A 20872-nucleotide genomic window follows, 5' to 3' on the forward strand; every position below is an offset into this window, starting at 1 on the left:
ACAGAAGGGGGGGGGGGGAGGAAGGAAGGGTTTTGTTTGTTTGTGTATTTGTTTTTGCAGTATGAACTGTCACAATCCTGCTGTTCACTTTTTAATGTGCTGATTTAACAAATGGATCTATAGGTAATAAGTAGCTGAAGTACTACAGTCCAGAATTCTAGCAACACATTTTATCAAATTAGGAAGCAACAGCTGAGGAGCAATTTTGGATAGCTATTAATGTTTGAGGATCAGTGTAAAAATAAGAGGGGGACCTCTGGGATATTCATCTGGAGTTAGAGCATTGGATGTGAGGGATGTTTACTAATTTGACAGATATGCCAAAAGAATAGACCCCCCCCCCCCATCCCCACCCACCCACCCCGCTCACACACCATAAAAAATTGTCAGGAAGGATAAATTTCAGTTTACCCACTCTGTAAACTGTCTCAGTAAATATTTGTTTTAAAAAAGAAAGAAAAATGATTGGAAATCTAAACTTGAATCTAATGTTCTTCCAAGAAGTGAATTTGCATTTAACATTTAAATGCAAATTCACTAACGTGTGCTACCAAAATTTATGTATATGTGAAGCACAATGATATGCTAATATACACAACTTTCTGAAATTTTTGATGTAGGCTGCATGTATTAAGGTAAAGCAAGACTTAAATTACATTATATAATTGAAAAGCATTTGCATATTAAGAAAATATTTATTGTTAAAAATGCTTGTAGAAATGCATACTGTATAATGGAGAAAAAATGTGCAGAAAGCCACAATCCAGCAAGTGAAAATCCTTGTAGATATCTATATATTAAGAAAAATGTACACATATTCCTGTGATTTTCTTTTTTTAAATCCAGGAACAGGGCTTACAGTAATTAAGTTAAGAATGTAAATGAACATTGTAGACTAAGTGAAACTGAACTTTACAAAGCCCACCTGGTTCTTTAGGGACACTGATGAATCTAAATTATTTTTATTCCTTCATCTTTCTGTCTCCTTGTTGTATTTATCAGACATTGGATTTTCTATCTGTTCCTACAACTTCATGCATAACAATTTCTTCATTGCCAATAACCTTAGCTATTGGCAAGAAACATCAATCCTGCATCACTGTATTTCAACTTTCTCAATCAGAATTACTTGAAGTGAGCCTTAAGCAGATTGAATAAACTCTAAGTTGTATCAGAATCATTATGCAATGCCACAAATATCCCAACCAGAATTAGCTGCTATTTTTGTTTGACTCAGCAGGGACTAAGCAAATTGATTTATCCAGTTTGAACTAAAGAACTGAATATGCGCAAAGTATGAAATAAAGTCTGTGGCATCCCTATCAGGACTTGAACATTCATGTCATATTGTCATACAAATTGACAATTTAATTAATGACACCATAATGTCTAAGGCAAGTTCAAAAGTCTTATCTTTAGTGTGATGTTGTCATCAGGGGCATGCCCAGTCATTGCCAAGCCTTCCTACAGTTGCCTGGTGCAGGTGTCCCCAACTCCCGATCTGTGACCCATTGCGAGGCCACAGCCTATTGGGAACTGGGCCAAGGAAGTGGTAGGTGACTGCATGTGCACACTAAACCATCCCCTCTTCTTCCTATCACACCTCCATCGGTCCACGGAATCAGAAAAGTTGGAGACCTCTGTCCTATAGCACTGAATTGTCTCTGGATTCTTCAACTTTGCAAAACCTTTAGTACTAACAGATTTATTAGGACACATGCTTTTGTAAAGTATATTGGAATATCATATCACATTTATTAATCTTTCGGTTCCCCCAAATTCTCTGCAGTTTAAATGTAAGTAGCATGAATTGTTCAAATATTGCATGCAGAAAAATTGAGGCAGCTAGAATAAAATATTTAAGGTTACATTTCTGTACCCATGTGTATGCTACCAGAATATCTGGTATATGGATGAAAAAGGCCGAGCAATTAAGACACGGGGTTTGTTGACTGGAAGATTGGCAGTTCTAGACCTAAGTCCCACATGGCAGAGTGAGCTTCCATTACTTACCCCAGCTCCTGCTAACCTAGCAGTTCCAAAGCATGTAAATGCAAGTTATCTAAATAGGCACCATTTCAATGGGAAGGTAACAGTGTTCCGAGTGCCTTCGGCATCTAGACATGTTGGCCACATGACTATGGAAGCATCTACAGATAGTTCTGACTCTCTGGCTGTAAAATAGAGATGAACATTGCCGTCTAGAGTCAGACATGACTGGCAAGCAAAACCTTTACATATGTATGTATGTATGTATGCATGTATGTATGTATGTATGTATGTATGTATGTATGTGAAGTAACAGGTGAATTCAGATATAGTCACCACATAAAATCCAGTTTTTATCATAAGGCTATCTGCCCACCAGAAAAAAATTACACATTTAAATTTGGTAACTAATACATCAAGCAGATAAACCAAACAACCTTCCCTACAATTTAAATTTGAGATTCAGTAGTATTCTCAGCATATTACATAGTGTTAAGACATAGTTGTTGACCTCTGAAAAACATCAAAGAAAATCAAAGCTTTTTGAAAAAATGCTGGCAGAGAATTTCAGCTGGAAATTAAAAAACATGATGGCTGGCTGATACTAGCCTGAAAAATGCCTGCATGAATCAGTGCTAGTTCCAAAACCAATCTCATTGTGGCTTCAGCGTCAAAGTCCACCACTATACAATAATTTAGAAGATGTGAGTGCCTAGGTTGGACTGAAACCAAGCTGCTGGGTTACTATTCATGGTAGTGGGATTCTGCCCCTCTCTTTTCATTGTAAATTTCTAAACCTTGCAACTTTGCAAACCCCTTTGCAGCTTTCCATCTTCCATTTTAGAAAATAGGAGAAAGATTATAGTATACCATAATCAATTGGAATCATTCTGCTTCCATTTTTTTTGTTATGCCCTGGTGATTTGTGTTTTTAAATGCAACTGATTCAGAACCTCTGTTTATGTTCCTGTTAGATGTATGAATATAGATGTAATCCTGTTGACTTTTGTTGAAGAATGAAAATTTATTCAAAGATATATCTTCTAACCTATCCTTGAGATTTTGTTTAAGCAATGAATATTTTATTATATATGGTTTGTTCTCTAAAAATCTATATTTAGAAGGAATTCAAAAATGAGAAGATACATACAACCCTGCATAAGTGCCTCTCCTTCCTCCAGGATCAGTCTAAATAACCTATATACCATATGCAGTAGGATATGCACAAACAATGCTTTCTAAATGAACAAAAATCTTTAACTCAGATTTGAACTGTGAACTCTCTGAGCTTGGCTCTTTGCTAAGTAACATCATCAGTGAGAGACTTTCTGCATCTCAATACTCCAGATTTAAATAATCTGTTCTGTTGAAACATTTATTTCTGAGAGGCAATATAGTAACTAGTCAGGCCGTATACCTGAAGAAAAGTCAATTTAAAGCTAATTTGCACTGCTAAGGAAGCATGTGAGCTACTCTCCATTTTAGAGCAGTCTTGGTTTTTCCCAATGGAAAATAGAATATGCAAAGGGAACTGGAGGTACGATATAGTGCATAAGATTAAAAGAGAGAGACCTGGTCATGATTAGCAGCAGCTTTACTTTGCTTTTTTTTCCAAAACAGAAACAAATTATTTGCTACAGCAACATCTATTTGCTTTGTTTGTTTAAAGAAGTAAAAAGCTGCTCCCAAAGTAAAATACTGAAGGGTAGAAATGGGAGCTACATACATTCCATTTCAACAACCCCCTTTCTGGTTGAAATCTTCCTTTCTTGCACTATTTCTGTAACATAATCTTTGCCCACCAAGGTCCTATTAATTAGACCCATAGAGGAAAAAGATTAGAGTTTGCAAAGGACCTGTGACCAAAGCAATTCCATGGGAGAAAGAATGGTTTGTAACTTTCTTCCTTTCTTCATTTTCAAACTGGCAAATGCCTATTTTGGAGGGGTCAAAAGGAAAAAAAAATGCAGCAGATCCAAACATGGATCTACTGTGTTGGTCCTCCAAATAAAGTAAAGGATGGGGGGGGGGTGAACAACATACATACATACATACATACATACATACATACATACATATATATATATATATGTACATAGTTCCCCCTTAGCCCAGAAAGATAACCCGATATGATTCCTCCAATGTAATGTCCTTCATTTTAAACCATAGGATGGTGTCCTGGCCCAGTTGCCTGTCCAACTGACTTTGTATGGAGATGGAGAGGTTCTGGGGAATGCCAAAAATGGTTATCCTGTCAGTGAAATCTAGTGCTTGTATAATGAGGATTCTTGTCAACAGGAAGGAAGCAGGATTGACTCCTTCTCTCCAACCAGGCTTCCCTTCTCTGTGACGGTGATTTATATAAATCAATAAACATGTGCGTGTAAATTGCAGCAAAGAATTAAGAGGAGACTGTCCATACTCTCTGCCTTGATGAGGTGCTTTCTATCATAGAGGATTGCCTTGAGATGATGAGCTGCCTTGTGGAGATGCATCGTTTCACCTCAACAAAGAATTAAGATGGACCGCTCTGCCCCAGTTGGCCATTCCATTCAGAAGCCCCTTATTATCAAGTGAACTGAAGTGGTCATTTCTCCCTGACAAAGAAAAATGTGGGGCCATTTTACTTAACAGCTTTTCATTGAAAAGGCTCTTCCGTTGAAGTCTCAAGAAAGTTCACCACCCTTTCGAAGACCTGCATGGTCTTAACAATTATCATACAGTGAGCTTCATTTTGGTACCTCTCTCTACTACAAGATATGAGCTACTGATCCAGATAGTTCCACATTTATCTTAGGGATGACACAAGTTTAAGCCTGAATAGAAATGACTCTGTCTCCATTAGCATCATGACTGTTTTTCCTTATCTGCCACAGATGAGCGAGAGCGAGACTTTGATCAGTATGGTGAACAGAATGGTGGAGAGCTCCTCTCCTAGGGCTCAACTGTACTTGCAAGTAAGACTCACAGAAGCTCTGCCATCAACCATGACATTCCAGCTGTTTTTGCATATTGCAGAACCATCCAGTATCATTGTTCCATGCCTCACCTCCACAACCATCTGTGAGGTGGCCATTCAACTTTCCATCCCACAGTTGCCTTTGTTTACAAACTCATCATGGCATCCATGCCCCCCTGTGCTAGTGACTCCAACAGAAGAGGCTCTCTTAAAACGATTTAAATCCATATATTTCTTTTGAGATTGATGAAAGCAACAAAACCTACCAGTTGATTAGTTTTTTCTAATGAAAAAATCTTTGTTATTATATTTACATAAATTATGATACCTCCGGAAAGTGGTTAAGCATAGTAAGATCTATAATTATATTTACATGAAGGAAGAGTAAGTTTTTCCATAGCAATTTACCCTGATAATGGTAGAGTTGTCTTAGATTTTTATAGAGATTCTGTTTTTGTAAGCTTGGCATTGTTCATTTTGTATTGAGCAACACAGTCAACAACTTGGAATAATTAGAGCTGCATTCCTCCCAATTACTGCCAACCATCTACCATCAATCTCTGTCTTTGGCTTCAATACTTGTTTTGTAACTTTTAGCACTAAAATATATTTTTATGGGTTTGCACCACTCTTTAAGAAAAACAGCAGTTGAACATTGAACATTGAACAGTTGAACATTGCTTATAATTGCTGGTTAGGTGGAATATGTTTGGAGCAGTCTGAGTTCTGTTTATTATATGAGAAAAGTGGATTATTGTATATTTGGTGAGACATTACAAGTCCAGCGGCAAAATGCCTTATTTCTGTTAACAGATGCATTCTTTCAGAGTAAGAACCCCATATATGGTGGATGGAACTGAAGCAAAACTATAGGGAAGAGGAGATGGGCACATTTGATCTTTCTTATACCCCTTTTAGGGAGGGGCTTTTTGTACCCTCTTCATGAGGCTTTGTGAAGAGGTAGATAGCTCTTCTTAGAAGTCTAAATTGGTCTCTGGTAAAGGTTTTGAAAGTAGGTCATGAATCCTTTATTGACTTATATGTTGCTATTCTCTGGCCTACTTGCACTGGAGGACCTGAAGATGGTTTTCAACTGTCTTCCAAACATAGATATTATTATGTTGCATAAGATTCACAAAAATATGGGAAGATACTACAGACCAAGGCAGGCCTTTTAGCCATTTTATTTATGTAGACAAGCAGTGACTTTTTAAAGATTTCAGTGCATGTGAAATTCTTTTGTAATGATATTAAATGGTATTAAAAGTAGTAATAAAATATGTTTTAAGATGTTGTAATAGTTAAATAAAAACATGATGCATTATGTTTGTGGGTGAGGCTTTTCTCAGCAGTGCCTTTTCCATTAGGAAGTTCATTCTAATCGGTTCCTGCCAAGTATATGGTAAGGCCAAGGGGGTGAGATGGCTCAGTGGTTAAAGATGCTGAGCTTGTCAGCTGAAAAGATGACAGCACAAGTTTGAGACTTGAGTACCACAAGCTCTTGTTACTTAGCCCAGCTCCTTCCCACCTAGCAGTTCAAAAGCATGCAAATGCAAATAGATAAATAGGCACCACTTTGGTGCAAAGGTAACAGTATCGAGTGCCTCGGCATATAAATTATGCTGGTCACATAACCACGTAAAGTGTCTTTGGACAATGCTGGCTTCCTTGACTAAAAAATGGAGATGTGGCACTGTGCCCTAGAGTCGGACTTAACTGGACAGGGGGAAATTTTATGTAGTAAAGCCATAATGGAGCCGAGCTAAGCATCACCAAACCTGGGTTCTAATATAGTGGTATATGTGAGGGTTTCCTGTATTGCTACTTATTGGTCATGGGTGTCCACAGAGAGAGAATCTACAAGATGGCAGGTGCAGGGTTGTGATCAAAATCTCAATGCTTTGTACATGCATGGAGATGACCAGAGAAAAGAGATTGGATTTAATTACAACACCACATCCATCATTTTGACTCTCCCTGCAGATCCTGCCTTAATCTGTATTCTCCTCTCATACTTGTTCATACAACTGGGGATAAGTGCAATTAGCAACTTCATTTTTCCAGAGAAAAGAAAATCCACAAAATTTGAGTTTGATTATGGAAGCTTAGACCAAAAGGGCAGTGTTCAAAAACCACCTCCTTATTTTTTTTATTGCATTGTATTGGTTTGCTTATAAATTTAAGTCTGGGTGTTATATAAAGCATCTTCATCTTGAAAAATATTGTCCAGATTTTTGCAGTTTTGAAATCAGCAATTAAATTGGGGATACAATCCAATCTATAAAGATTCCATTATTGTAATTAAGTACAAGTTCTCAAATTAAACTATCACTAGTCTTTCTCTGCTCTCACTAAACAGCCTTGTTAATCCAACTAAATCTAGCTAAAGGTCATATTATCCTGAGCAATCTGTTTCTAAAAAGTCAGGAACCTAACAATCTATATATCAGCCATTTTCATCATATTGGCATATGATGTGTACATGTGATGGCATAGACCCAGGAAGCTTTATGCAATGCAGTGTATATCCATAACAATAGTTATTAGGCCTACTAACACCCATCAAACAATCTTCTTGGCTTTTTGTGCTGCATTCTTGCTTTGTATATTAACATGAGATGCATTAGTGTCTGTATAGAATAACTCTTTTGCACGGTAGTAGTTATGATAATTGTAAGGAACTTTTCTCCCCATAATCATCCTAAATTCTAGAGGGGCAGGGAGAATGGGCCATATCCTTAATTCTCTTTACAAATATAGATGTAGTAATCATGAAGGTAAACTATGGCTTTATCGCATAATATGTATAATTGCCTGATAGTTAGACACCTAGCACTCATGTAAAAGAGCTAATTTCTTCATAAATCTGACCAGTAATATAAAAAAGCAACGTTTTGTTAGAACCCTGACTATGTTGAAAGCAAAAGAACCATTTTCTTTCCTTGACAAAGAAGAACTGTTTTCAAAGACAGTTGGTTAGATTGGGGGGAGGGAGGAGGAGAATTGTCATACATGGTAATGTCTCTTTTTTTCCTTCAGTTATGTGTTGTTTTTGAGAAAGGCTTGGAAAATTTAATACTTAGAGTTGTACAATCTGATAATGTATGTGTATGTACCGTATGTATATATAAAGGGTGGAGAGATCCACTAAGTAGTAGCAGGCTTGGATTTCCTCAGGGGCTTATTATGACAACATCAAGGTAGAGAGAGCAGCAATGACCTGTTTTTATTTTTTCAGGTGTCTCATTTCCCTGAAGCGTATAGAGAGACGCTGCACACCTACAAGATAAATGAGCAACACACAGATGTAAGAACACCTCTTCCTCACTGTCATCTGCCTACTCAATCCATCCCCCATCCTGTTACCACTGTCTACCCTGCATTCCCTGAGGTTTGTGGGGGTTCTTTCTTTCCATTTCATATCTTTAGATAATCCATCTTTTCTGCTAATGGAACTGCAAGGCTATAAAGGCTCTTGATCATCCTCCATCAAAAATCTTGTGCGGTCTCTTTTCCTTTTGTATGTCTCCCTTTTATTCAGTGCACATGCCTTCATGCTGGTTTAATTGTTTGTATTTTCTCTTGCATGGATTTCGAATTCAGGAACTGAGACCAGGCCTCTGGTGGGGTCTAACTGATCGCCATCAAAGAAGCTGAAAGTTTATATTTCTCATACTTGATGTCTTCTACAGACTTCATGTTTTATTTCTCTTTTTCACATGGCAGAAGCTTCTAGGAAAACTCTGTGAACAAAACAAAGTGATAAGAGAACAGGAAAGACTTGTACAGCAGCTTCGAGCAGAAAAGGTAAAAGACATGAATCACAAAAAATAGGGTAGTAGTATAGACGAGCTGCTTTCAACCCCTATGAATGAAGCTCATTTCTCAGATGTTTTTATAGCCATAACTAAAAAGATTTCATCTTCTAGGCAGTGGTTACATTTAACAGAAGTATTTCCAGTTCCCTGAAGCTAGGAGACTGAAATATTAAAATGTAATTTTGCAAAGTATTATAAATATTTTAAATCTGCCAAGTCATTAAGAATTGGTTACAAAACTATAAACCAAATACAAATAAGTAATAAAATAAACAATAAAATAGCAAGTGTTAAAGATAAATGTTCTTTAAATAAATAGATATAAACCATGATTTTAATATAGTGCAGGCAGTAAAAACCTAAATTGAGCCATCAAATATAAGTACCAGGTGTGATTACCAGGAAAGACATTCTGTAATAAGGAGCCCATAACTGAGTTGCTCTATCCCATTCCTCAGAAATACTTGCCTGGCTTCATTTTGGCAGGGACACCTAAAAGACAGACTCTTAAAGTAACCAGAATGCTTATAGTAGTACCTATGGGGAGAGAGGTGTATAAGTATCTGGCCCCAAGCCATTCAAAACTTTAAAGAGTAATATCAGCTCTTTGAATTGCCAATGAAGCACTGATTTCTTGTGTCTGAATTGAACAGTCCCAATTAATTTCCTGGCCAGTCTGTGTTGGAATAACTAAAGTTTTCATCTTCATGCATATTTGAAGATGAAAAAACACATTACAATAATTTAATCAGAAGTTTATCAGAGCATGTAAAATTGAGCATTGGCTATCTATTTCAAAGGAGGGTGGTTTTATGAGGTAATTAAACTACCACTGAGTTTCAAGAATACTCCATACTGCTTTCCCAAACTCTCACAAGGGCTTTTAACCTATACTGGAACAAATAATCACAACCACCCCAAATAATATTTCTGATCTCAATCTGGACTCAGCTTTGTTTCTTGATTTTCATCCAGGCAATTATGCTGTGTTTCAGAACATTTGCCATGTCAGCTGTGTTAAATGAAAAATGTCATCTGTGTGTTGATAATAGTTCAGCCAATATCACAAATAATTTTCCACAGCAATTTCATGTAAATGAAAAATAGAAATATGAAATAATTGCAATATGACAAAACAGTAACTACTCTCAGCACTACCTTCTGGAATAGACTGAACCAGTCTTAGTTAGGGAGCTAATTTTAATGGATACTATGGCTGATGGTGCTAAAAACTGTGAAGTCCAAGGAAAGCAACGGGACTGGTGTTCCTTCCCTTTTTTCTCAGCAAAGGTCACTCCCAAGGTGACCAAGTCAGTCTTTGTCACAAAATCCAGGTGAATGTAGAACGCCAACTTTATGCCCAGAGTTGTTTGATAAGCACCTTCCCCTAGAAATGGAACTGTGTGGCACACTTCTGAGTTAAGTTCCTTTAACATGGGCTGATTACCACCTCTTTCAAAGAGATCTCTTAAAATACATCCAAGTTCTTTGGGTCTTTGGGCACAACTGCTTAGATTTGTTACAACTAAATGAGGCAATACTCTGGACATCTCAATTAATATAACTGTTCTCATCATGGAATCCAAGTCATACTGTAAAGGAGCAATTTCAATTTACAAATCTTTCATAGCAATTATTTTATTGGTGTGCATAATAAAATACCCAGAGATACAACTGAATGAACATTTTGCTGCTCCCATCATATTAGAGCAGGTTACAACCTGGATTATTACAGCCAGTCTAACTATAGGTGGACTGAGGTTAACTGCCTCAGTTGACAGGTGTTGAAAAACATCAGAACTATTTTTCTACAGTGCCTGATTTCTGCCCCTCAGTTAACAATCTGCCTCACTGCCAGGGTTGAAGCAAACTTCAGTTCTCAGCTCATGTGACTTTGGGACATGGAATTGGGGGAAGGCTTGGGGATTACATTGCCTTGGCACTAATATAAATTTTATTGCAGAAATATTGACTGTAGACCCTTAAATTCTCAGGGTTTTATAAACTACTGTATTCTCCTTCAGAGCCTGATGTATAGCCATGTTTCTGTTTGTAAATGCCTAAGAAAAAGTCCTTATCTAAGAAATGTATAAAGTTCAACTCTATTTTTTTCTCATAAGTTTACTAGATTTCCACCCTAGAACATGACAAAAGTTCAATTAAATTTAATGATTTTCAAAAGAATAAGAATAGAAATAGAAATAAATCCATGGACATACATTTTAGAAGCAATGTGAGACTCGAAATCTTAGAAGCAGTACAGACATACATACAGGCAGTCCTTGAGTTATGACCACAATTGAACTCAAAATTTCCACTGATATCAAGATAGTTGTTAAGTGACTTTTGCCCCATTTTACAATCTTTCTTGCCATAGTTAAGTGAACCACTGTTGTTGTTTAGTTAGTAACACAGTTGCTAAGTGAATCTGGCTTCGCAGTTGACTTTGCTTCTCAGAAAATCACAAAAGGTGATCATATAACCCTGGGACCAGGGGTGGGATTCTACAGGTTCGCACCTATTCGCTAGAACTGGTTGTTAACATTCTAAGAAGTTCAGAGAACCAGTTGTTAGAAGAAATTACTGACCTAATCCTGTAAGGAAGGCAGAAAGGAAACATTCTGTTGTTGCTTACAGAAACTGCCTCTCTGTTAACCCTTATTACATTCTTGGTAGGACTAGACTTCCTGTCTCAGGAACGTCTCTGGAGTTTTCTTTCCCTCTTTTGCTGGTACTTTGCTCGTGTGGAGTGACCATTCAAAGTTACAATTGCACTGAAAAAGGTGACTTATGACCATTTTTCACACTTAAAACTGTTGCAGCATCCCCACAGTCATGAGAGGCCAGGTGAGGAGATGCGTGCCTTGATATGAGTGATATTGAGTTGGCCACGCCCAGCCAATAACATTTAATGGATAGGTGATTAATGAATATATAGCCATGTTTACCCAGTCACAAGCCACGTTCACCCAGTCACATGATCCAGTCACAAGCCACGTCCACCTAGTCACATGGCCACCAAGCCACACCCATCAACTAAGCCACACCCACAGAACTGGTTGTTAAAAAATTTGAATCCCACCCCTGCCTGGGACATTGCAATTATCATAAAAAATGGCCACTTGCCAAGCATCTGAATTTTGATCACATGACCATTGGTAGGCTGCAACAGTTGAAAGTGTGAAAAATGGTCATAAGTCACTTTTTTGAGTGCCATTGTAACATCGAACAGTCACTAAACACGTGGCTGTAAGTTTCTGACTACCTGCACGCTAGCCCAGAAAGAGCCTCTTAGTTAGAAAACAACCAATTTCAAGTCTTGAATTTGCTTCTGAATCACCTGCCTTTATTAACAAGCATGTATTTCCTGATGCTCATTTCATCACTAGGAGAGTCTAGAGAGTGCACTGATGGGGACACACCAGGAACTAGAGATGTTTGGGAGTCAGCCAGCTTACCCTGAAAAGCTTCTGCACAAGAAGGAATCTCTTCAGAATCAGTTGATCAATATCCGGGTGGAACTGTCCCAAGCCAGCACGGTAATCTAAGAAGTCTTCTGCATTGAAAGCATTCCATTTTCTATGGTCACAAAATGATCCCAGGCATGTAGAAACCTTCAGGGACTTAGTACTATCTGAGGCAGCGTTTCCCAACCTTGACCATTTAAGATGTGTGGACTTCAACTTCCGGAATTTCCCTTTACACATGTTAAAATGCCAATGTTCAGAAACCCTGATCTAAGGGAAAGAGTTATTAGGTTTGATTTATCCCATCATTCAATATCATTCACAGATACACCAATGGAAGCCTACTGATGGAATAGTTGACCCTCTGGTCATATTTATGGAGATTTTTAGAGGCTTTGGCCTTCTCAGCTTTGCAGCCTTCACTGCTTCTCCAGCAGCATTAGCTGCTGTGAAAACCAGGTGCTTCCAGCCAAGCTTGAATGGGCAGTCTGTTCTTCTTGCTTTGGCAATGATGGTGCTGCCAGGAAATGCTAGAATTGAAAAGAATAATGTTTTGTTAGTTTAGCATTGTGCAATACATCTCTTCAGTCTTTTATTCTTTTACTGCCTTATCCTTTCATATAAAGAGTGGGGGGGATAAAAACATAAAGCCCAACACAACGGTAAGTTGCAAACATCCAAAGTGTATGGCATCAATTTGTCTCCCCAAAACTATATTCAGGGTTTCCTGAATAAAAAGGCTGCTTTTTGTTTTCAAGAATGCGGAGTGGGGAGCTAAAGAAACATGCAAGATGCTAGCCTTGCTTCCCTATCCCTGAAGACTTGTAATGAGTCTTTTAAAAAGCAAGTGTTTTTAGGAATGGAAATCTTTGTCTTTTCTGTGAAGTTTTGAAGGCTGTAATCTAAACAGATGGTTGAACAGTTAGTGCTCATATGCCAATTAGTTTTTCTGCACTACAGGGATCTAGTTAGGCGTTTGTATCTTGATGAGACTGTTTGCAAATCCCCACAGGCACTGGCCAACAGCACTATGGAATATGAGAATCTGGAAGCTGAGGTGTCAGCCTTGCATGATGATTTATGGGAACAGCTGAACTTGGACATCCAGGTGAGAGAATGAACTCTGCATCAGATGGGTTGAAAGCAAATGCTCAGCATGCTGAGTTGCAAGAATATGTTGGAAATAAGTGGAAATCTTACCCAAATTTAGAGAAATTATTCACCCAATTTCTCAGTCTACTAGGTTAGGGAAATTTTCAGAAGATTAACTGTACCCAGCAAAAGTTATAATGTAATATACTTGGAGAGCCCAAGTTGAGAGAAAGTTGTCTAAGTGGCTTGGAATTAATACTTATTGAGACATAAACTTTTGTTTGTATAAACATTGTGTCATATATACTGGGGTGAAATTCAACCACCTCGCACCACCTCAGGAGGTAGGGACAATTTGAATTGGTTGGCTCCATGAATGCCCACCCACCTTCTTCCTTTTACAGACTAAGTCCTACCAAGCCATGCCCACCAAGCCACGCCCACAGAGCCAGTTGGGAAACATTTTGAATTTCACCCCTGAATATACCAGATAGATGTTTAATCCAAGCTTGCTTTGCTGATATTTAGCATCCTGATGGCTCCATTGGAGGACAGGAGCTGTTCTGCCTCCTGGTGGAAACAATTGCTTGTGGCAATAGAAAGGGCAGGCACACCTTGAGTTCTAATTGGATGGATGATTATCTCATCTCTATGTTTAAATTATAAAAAAATAATGCTTGTTTATATTCGTGTGCATATTTCCAATGTAATTTCACTGACCCTGATATGCAGTTGTCTCCATGACTGAATTGAGCTACAGTAACAAAATATTTATCACTGGTAGCTAGATGGGAAGGATATCTCCTAGGTAAAGGGTATTTCCCAAGTGATCTCTCAGCTGAGTGACCAGAGTAGCTCTTTCCTTCAGATATTCATATTAAAATTGAACTATAACGCATTGCCTAACTTAGACTTAGAATATTAATTTTTATCCAAGCATTTTTTTCCTTTTTTCTAGGTTTTTAAAATTTAGCTGAGAGTTGGTTTTGTTTTTATTGTAAATAAATATTTGTAAATTTCCTAATGGGTATGGAATTTTTTTAAATGAATAAATTTGCATACAGTATCTTGCTCATAGCACATTTTAGCCATATATGCTATTGCAGAGTCACAAGGGTAACATAATTCATACACTAACCATGTTTATGGGACAATATGATAGAAAGGCAATTGAATAGTTTTCAGAAATCAAGCTTATTTCTAAAGTACTATACACTGATGTAGGGATATCAGCTGTTTTTTCTCTCCTTTCCAGTGATTCTGGTCACAGCATCGATTGAAGAACTGTAATAAGATAACAGGCAGTGAATCAAAATTTTACATACCCACACGGCCAGAATTGTATTTTTTTTCAAAGACTGTAACCACAGTTGTAAAAACCAGAATGCAGAGTATTTTCTGCATTATATTTATTGTATTCCACACATTTGTGCCAGCAGGAAGCTAACTCTTGAAGCACTCTCCAATTCAGAGATAAGATTGAGCTATAGTCTGGAGGCTTGGTAAAATCATGTTCACACACCCACAGGTTTTTGCATTAACAATCTCACATGAAACACTATACCTTTCTTTACTTGGGGATTATATAGCCTGTTCAGAAACTTCAAAACCTCTAGAGGCTGAATTGCCAAGAGCTGATGAAGCCAAGTGTCCTCAGGAGAACCTAAGCTTAATTTACAAGAAAGATTGCACAGAGACTGGGCAAGGATACACAACTGAAATAATTTTAATAATTACTTTTATTTATTTTTAATTAATTCAGCAGAGAAATATCACCATGCTAATTGTGTAAAAGTATTTTTGTGGTAACATTTGTAATATACCGGTAATTGTTTCATCTTTTTATAAAGGAAAAAAACAACTTTTGCCCAGCCCTCTTTGCTGTTTTGTACTCTTTTTTTCTCACTGCAGGTTTATTCCCCAATCTCTCATCCCTTCTTCTCAACACATAGCTTTCCTTCCTTTGATTTCCATATTTTTTTCTTTCCATTCTATCTCTTCCCTTTGCAATCACACGTCCTCATTCTTTTATGGACACTCATCTACAGAATGCATAAATATAATAGATACCCAGTATATTTTATTAAAAGACATCTTTGAAGGGGATCTTTTTGGTAGAAAAGTTAAATGAAGAAATTGCTTACTCCTTGGTTGTCTATTCTTTTTCTGTTGAAATTCCCTTTCCTACAAGACACTTTTTCTGTTGCAGAATTCTACTAGCAGATTCAGATAAGCCTAGGAAGAAAAGCATTTATAGACTTCTGTAACTGAAGATCTTCCAGACATGTGGACTTCAATTCTCAGAAATCCCCAGTCATTTGGATGCCACTCAGTTCTGAAATCTGTAAAAAAGAGAAACACAACCAAGAGCAGATACTTTTGATGATGCATTTGCAATCTCTATTCCAGATCCTCGTTTTATCAACCTTGGAAGGTTGGAAGGCTGAGCCGGTCAGAATCAAACACCTGAAAGTCTGCAGAATTAGCCTGCAATACTGCATTCTAACCACTGAGCCACCATGGCTCCTATGACTCTCCTTTTATAATATATTGTTTTTTATTAGGTGTCATCCAAAAAATTTCATTTTAAAAGAGTTTTGTTCAAGTTTGAAAGGATCCTCCCAATTGTATTGTAGTATTCCAATTATTCTACATCTGGTTTGAACTTGAAGCAGCTCTTTTGTATTTAAAATAAGTCCGAGCTTGAAGTCAGGCTGGTTGGAGCTAATGACATATCCAGAGTGATCAGAATAGCATCAGAATACTTCCAATAATGTCAGGATAGCTATTTCAAATACAAAATAGATCATTTCAATTCACAATATTTTGAGTTTGAAACATTTTGCTACCACCATTTTCTTCATGGATTGTTGCTTATTCTTAAATAAATGTGTTTAATATCAAAAACAGTAGACCCAAAATCTTTGTATTTTATTACAATGATGAGGCTATGCTTTAAATAGATTTTAAAGAAAACATTTCACACACACAATATTTTTCTTCCCTTTGTCATATTTTGTTTCTTGATTTAATTTATCTATTTTCTATTATAATAGTTGTCAGATATTAAGTGTAGCCTGATGACAGAGAAAAGAAAAGAAAAATATGTATCATAACTGACCTGAAATTAGGCAACATGTTGTTTGCCTAAAATTACCCCTCCCCCTACTTACAATTAAGTATAGGAAATTAATTACTAACATTAGTACTTAGTTTAATTAAATGTGGATTTGTTTCTCTACCTTGGTTTTTCAGAATGAAATGCTCAACAGGCAAATCCAGAAAGAGATCTGGCGGATCCAGGATGTGATGGAGGGACTCAAAAAGAACAACCCCTCTCGCGGCACAGACACCGCAAAACACCGAGGTAAGGGTCATTTCTTCTATTCAGAGAGATTTTGAGTTTTACTTCTTAATGAGCCGTGGTGGTGTAATGGTTAAAATGCAATTGTTGTTAGTTGCGAAGTTGTGTCCAACCCATAGCGACCCCATGGACAATGTTCTTCCGGGCCTTCCTGTCCTCTACCATCCCCTGGAGTCCATTTAAGCTCATGCCGACTGCTTCAGTGACTCCATCCAGCCATTGCCTGTCATATCTTTTTGCCTTTTGGTACTGTCCATGGGGTTTTCATGGCAAAGATACTGGAGTGGGTTGCCATTTTCTTCTCCAGTGGACCATGTTTGGTCAGAGTTCTCTGCTATGACCTGTCTGTCTTGGGTGGCCCTGCACAGCATAGCTCATAGCTTCATTGAGCTATGCAAGCCCCTTTGCCATGACAAGATAGTGATCCATAAAAGGGTAGAATCATAGGTGGTATTAAGCAAGTTCTGATCAGTTCTGGAGAACCAGTAGCGGAAATTTTTAGTAGTTCAGAGAACTGATCAATACCACCTCTGACTGGAGATTTTACAGTATCCTTCCCCTGTATGCCCACCAAGCCACGCCCACAAAACCGGTAGTAAAACAAATTGAATCCCACCACTGGGTAGAATGGAGTATTGCAAGCTAACTCACTCTTCACTGCCAGCAGTTCAATTCTGAGGGGCTCAAAGTTGACTCAGCCTTCCATCCTTCCGAGGTCAATAAAATGAGGAACCAGATTATTGGGAGCAATACACTGACTCTCTAAAGTGCCTCAGGAGTGCTGAAAAGCACTATGAAGTGGTATATAAATCTAAATGCCAATGTTATTGCTAACCTGATACAATATTCAATTAATATCTGAGTGTAAAATATCTGAGTGTTAATTAACTGCCAACAGAGATGAACATTCATTTTCTGCTGCTTGAAATGGTCACTGGAATCTGTTGGTTGCTGTTCGAATCAGGGTAGAATTACCATTTGTTGCACTTTCCTGCTGCATCCTGGGACCATTGCTAAAAATGTCATAAAATCAGGTGGGTCATGTGATGACCTACTAAATATCCAGAATGACACTCATCCGTAATTTTAACAGAATAACTGAGTTGGAAGGGACCTCAGATGTTGTCTAGTCCCCTGCTCAAGCAGGAGACCCTATAATATTCTGGACTTAAAAACCTGCAGTGTTGGAGCACCCACAATCTCTGGAAACAACCTGTTCCAATTGTTCTGTCAGGAAATTCCTTCTTTGAGCTCAATTCCTGTCTTAAGTCAAGGACTACCTTTATTTCATTCAAGACTTCAAGTCTTTAATATTGAAATATTTTGAACTCCAATATTCAATTTTTATAATGCCCAGTCAGAACAGTCTATGGCTCATTTTAAAGATACAATAAAAAATTCAGTTCTGTAAGGTGAAAGTTGAATGCATCCTATTTGCTAGACAACTATTTGTGTTGGCAGTAGTATAACTGCTTTGGCACTCCTCTTGATGATACTTTTTTAATCCCTGTATTTTTCTTGTCCCATTTCTGTTTAACTAGTTCACCTACAACCACTGATAGTCTTATCCTTTATAAATTGGCCTATAATTTTAAACCAGCTACTTTGCATGCAGCACTATCATCTAATCTTGTGGCAATAAATTCCATCAGTTAAAGCCGTGTTGAGGGAAGGAATTATTTTTTGTTGTCAGTCCTGAACTGACTGCATTTGAAACTTATTTCTCACTATTCATATTTCCATGCTAGGCATCATTGTGTAAACTTTGTCCACACCTACTTCAAGCTGCCTCTTTAAAAACTGAAAAGTTTTTAAGAAGCCCTGAATGCATTAGTCGTATTTTAAAGAGAAGGTTTCTAATCTATTTTAATATCTCTTTCTGTACTTTTTCCAATGTGTCTCATCTATTTAAAAATGAAGTCAACATGCAAAGCATTTTAGATCGAGTTTTATATGCCCTTCTGCTTTATGATCAAGCTTCAGATCTCTCTTCCCCTGTGACTTCCATGTCCCAAACTAATGACAGTCTATTAAATGGTGAGGCCGATATAGTTATTCCAAATCTGAGTATCTGCTTTTACCTTAATGCACAGCATGGAATGTTTTTTTCAACTGTAGTTGAAAAGTTCCAGTTGCCAGCCCTGATGCTGCTTAAGAGCAGTTCCTTATCTGGGTTGCTCAGAGCTTTCTGGAGTGGAGAAGCATAGGAGTTTCATAAATAAATGACAAATAAATTAAGTAGCTAACCAATAAACGTGGCCTTTTCTTTAATCAACCAAAGGTACCAATAACAATCAATCAGCAACTAGAGTAATTACAGTGATGATACCAGGATTAAACTAATGGATACAAGTTAAGGGCCCTACAGCCCAAGAATCTATGTATTCAAAGCTACATATGTGTTCTGACTTTCTTTATCTCTAGAGCTAGGGAGATGTAGCAAAAATATATTGGGAGGGGAGTACCTAAAAGATGAAAGTGGAGGTACTGGCACTGGGGAACTATCCATTGTGGCCACAACCCTCTCTGTATTAAAGTTAAAGTACTTGCTTCTTATCCGTGAGCCTGAAATCAGCATAGTTTACTACCCACATTGCTATTTCTCAGTGTCTCTGTTCTAACTTATAGAAAGAAGACAGCTGTAATTGGTTTTTTGGTTTTTTTTACTTGGGACTAAATTCTAGTTTTCTGTAAAAACTAGGCTTTTCACTTGGCATTTTGCCACATGTGGGGCCAGTTGCCCAGGTGGTAAGAGGTAAAGGGATCTGAATCAGCCTGAAAAGCTGAGAGGTTGAAGGTTGTGTGACTTTTCTTTCTCTCTCTGCTTTGTGGTACAATCCATCATTACTATCAGACTATCCTTGGACACCAAGATTAACACTCATCCATTAAAAATCCCATCTGTGTCCAAAAGCAGTAGAAACTGATAGGCTGATAGTCTTCTAGGGGGATTGTATGAGTAGTTCTTTCTCTGCCACTCTACCCTATCTGTCAGTTGTTCAAGCTGATTTTGAGTTTCGATTTACTGCTCTTCCAGTAGAGTGCTAAACCCAGGGGGGAATTGTTCAATGAAGCAGCCATCTGAGTCTGCAGCCCCCTTCATCCATCCATGTCAGCTGTTATTCAGGTTGATTTATTGGCTGAGAGATCTGGCACGTACAAGGAAGAGCCTTGTTTGAAATAATTGGAAGAACTGGATGCTCTCATTGCTCAAGCAGAATGGCCCCAGAGGATAGCCCAAGATCAGAGTAGAGAGATATAGCTGTACCAATCTAAAGTGTCAATATATGCCAGCCTGGTCCTGCCACCATTGCTTATGCCATACTGGTGGAACCATGGATAATACAACAGAATAACAGAGTTGTAAGGGACCTTGAAGGCCTTCTAGTCATATGGGTTGAAGTGCCTCAGATTGTGTCTTTGGTAAAACTGCTGCCATTTGGTGACTGCCTAATAGGAAAAACTACCTTTAACACTGAAACACCCATCAGGAGGACTTAAAACTTTTTGGAATATGTGTCAAGGTTTAAATGAAGTCAACATAAGGGGAAACAAAAGAAAATAGCGGTATTTTAACCAGGTTTAGGTACTTTAGACCAGTGTTTCCCAATCTCAACTATTTTAAAATGTGTGGATGTCAACTCCCAAAACTTCCCAGTCAGAATTCTGGGAGTTGAAGTTCACACATCTTCAAGTAGTTGAGCTTAAGAAACACTGTTTTAGGCAGTAAAAAGTAATATTATATGTTTTGCTTCTTTCCTATATGTATAAGTACATTGAGCCTCATCACATTTTTTAAAAAGTCCTCTTTCTCCTTTTAATATAAAATATTCTCTGTCCCATTCCATTCACTCCAGTTATTTCCAATTCATCATCATATGTCCCTTTCCTGCAGTTCATTAATGTTTTACCATCTGTTCCCCTTTTTTGCAGTGGCCCTTGGCCCATCGGGAACTTACAGCTCCAACAGTCCAGCCAGTCCTCTGAGCTCAGCTAGCCTCACCAGCCCCCTGAGCCCTTTCTCTCTTGTGTCTGGATCCCAGAGTTCCCCTACCAAGCAAGGCAGCAATGAGGTGAGCAGAATCTCTCATCAATTAGAATGGCTAAAAGTGCTGGAAGATGGTGCCTGATATTTTTGTTTTTTAAAGGTTATCATTCCACCAGTAGGTGGAGATCTAAACCT

The 20872-nt window shown here is 37.9% G+C and overlaps 1 protein-coding gene across 12 annotated transcripts in view; it reads left to right on the forward strand.

The window, feature by feature from the left end:
• The window catches only part of PLEKHA6 (pleckstrin homology domain containing A6), a 193093-nt gene that overhangs the window by 150015 nt on the left and 22206 nt on the right, over window positions 1-20872 (forward strand). For 7 of the 12 annotated variants that reach the window (XM_087929454.1, XM_087929462.1, XM_087929463.1 and 4 more), the window contains 7 exons: window positions 4866-4946; window positions 8187-8339; window positions 8675-8755; window positions 12156-12305; window positions 13246-13341; window positions 16581-16692; window positions 20623-20762. In XM_087929454.1, coding sequence (XP_087785580.1) covers window positions 4866-4946; window positions 8187-8339; window positions 8675-8755; window positions 12156-12305; window positions 13246-13341; window positions 16581-16692; window positions 20623-20762 — 813 coding nt within the window. The remainder of the gene's footprint in view (window positions 1-4865; window positions 4947-8186; window positions 8340-8674; window positions 8756-12155; window positions 12306-13245; window positions 13342-16580; window positions 16693-20622; window positions 20763-20872) is intronic. The other 5 variants (XM_087929455.1, XM_087929456.1, XM_087929459.1 and 2 more) reach the window with 3 other exon arrangements.

Source organism: Pseudonaja textilis, chromosome 3 (genome assembly GCF_049901715.1).
Source record: "Pseudonaja textilis isolate UNSWEBS1 chromosome 3, rPseTex1.2, whole genome shotgun sequence".
Taxonomy (NCBI): domain Eukaryota; kingdom Metazoa; phylum Chordata; class Lepidosauria; order Squamata; family Elapidae; genus Pseudonaja; species Pseudonaja textilis.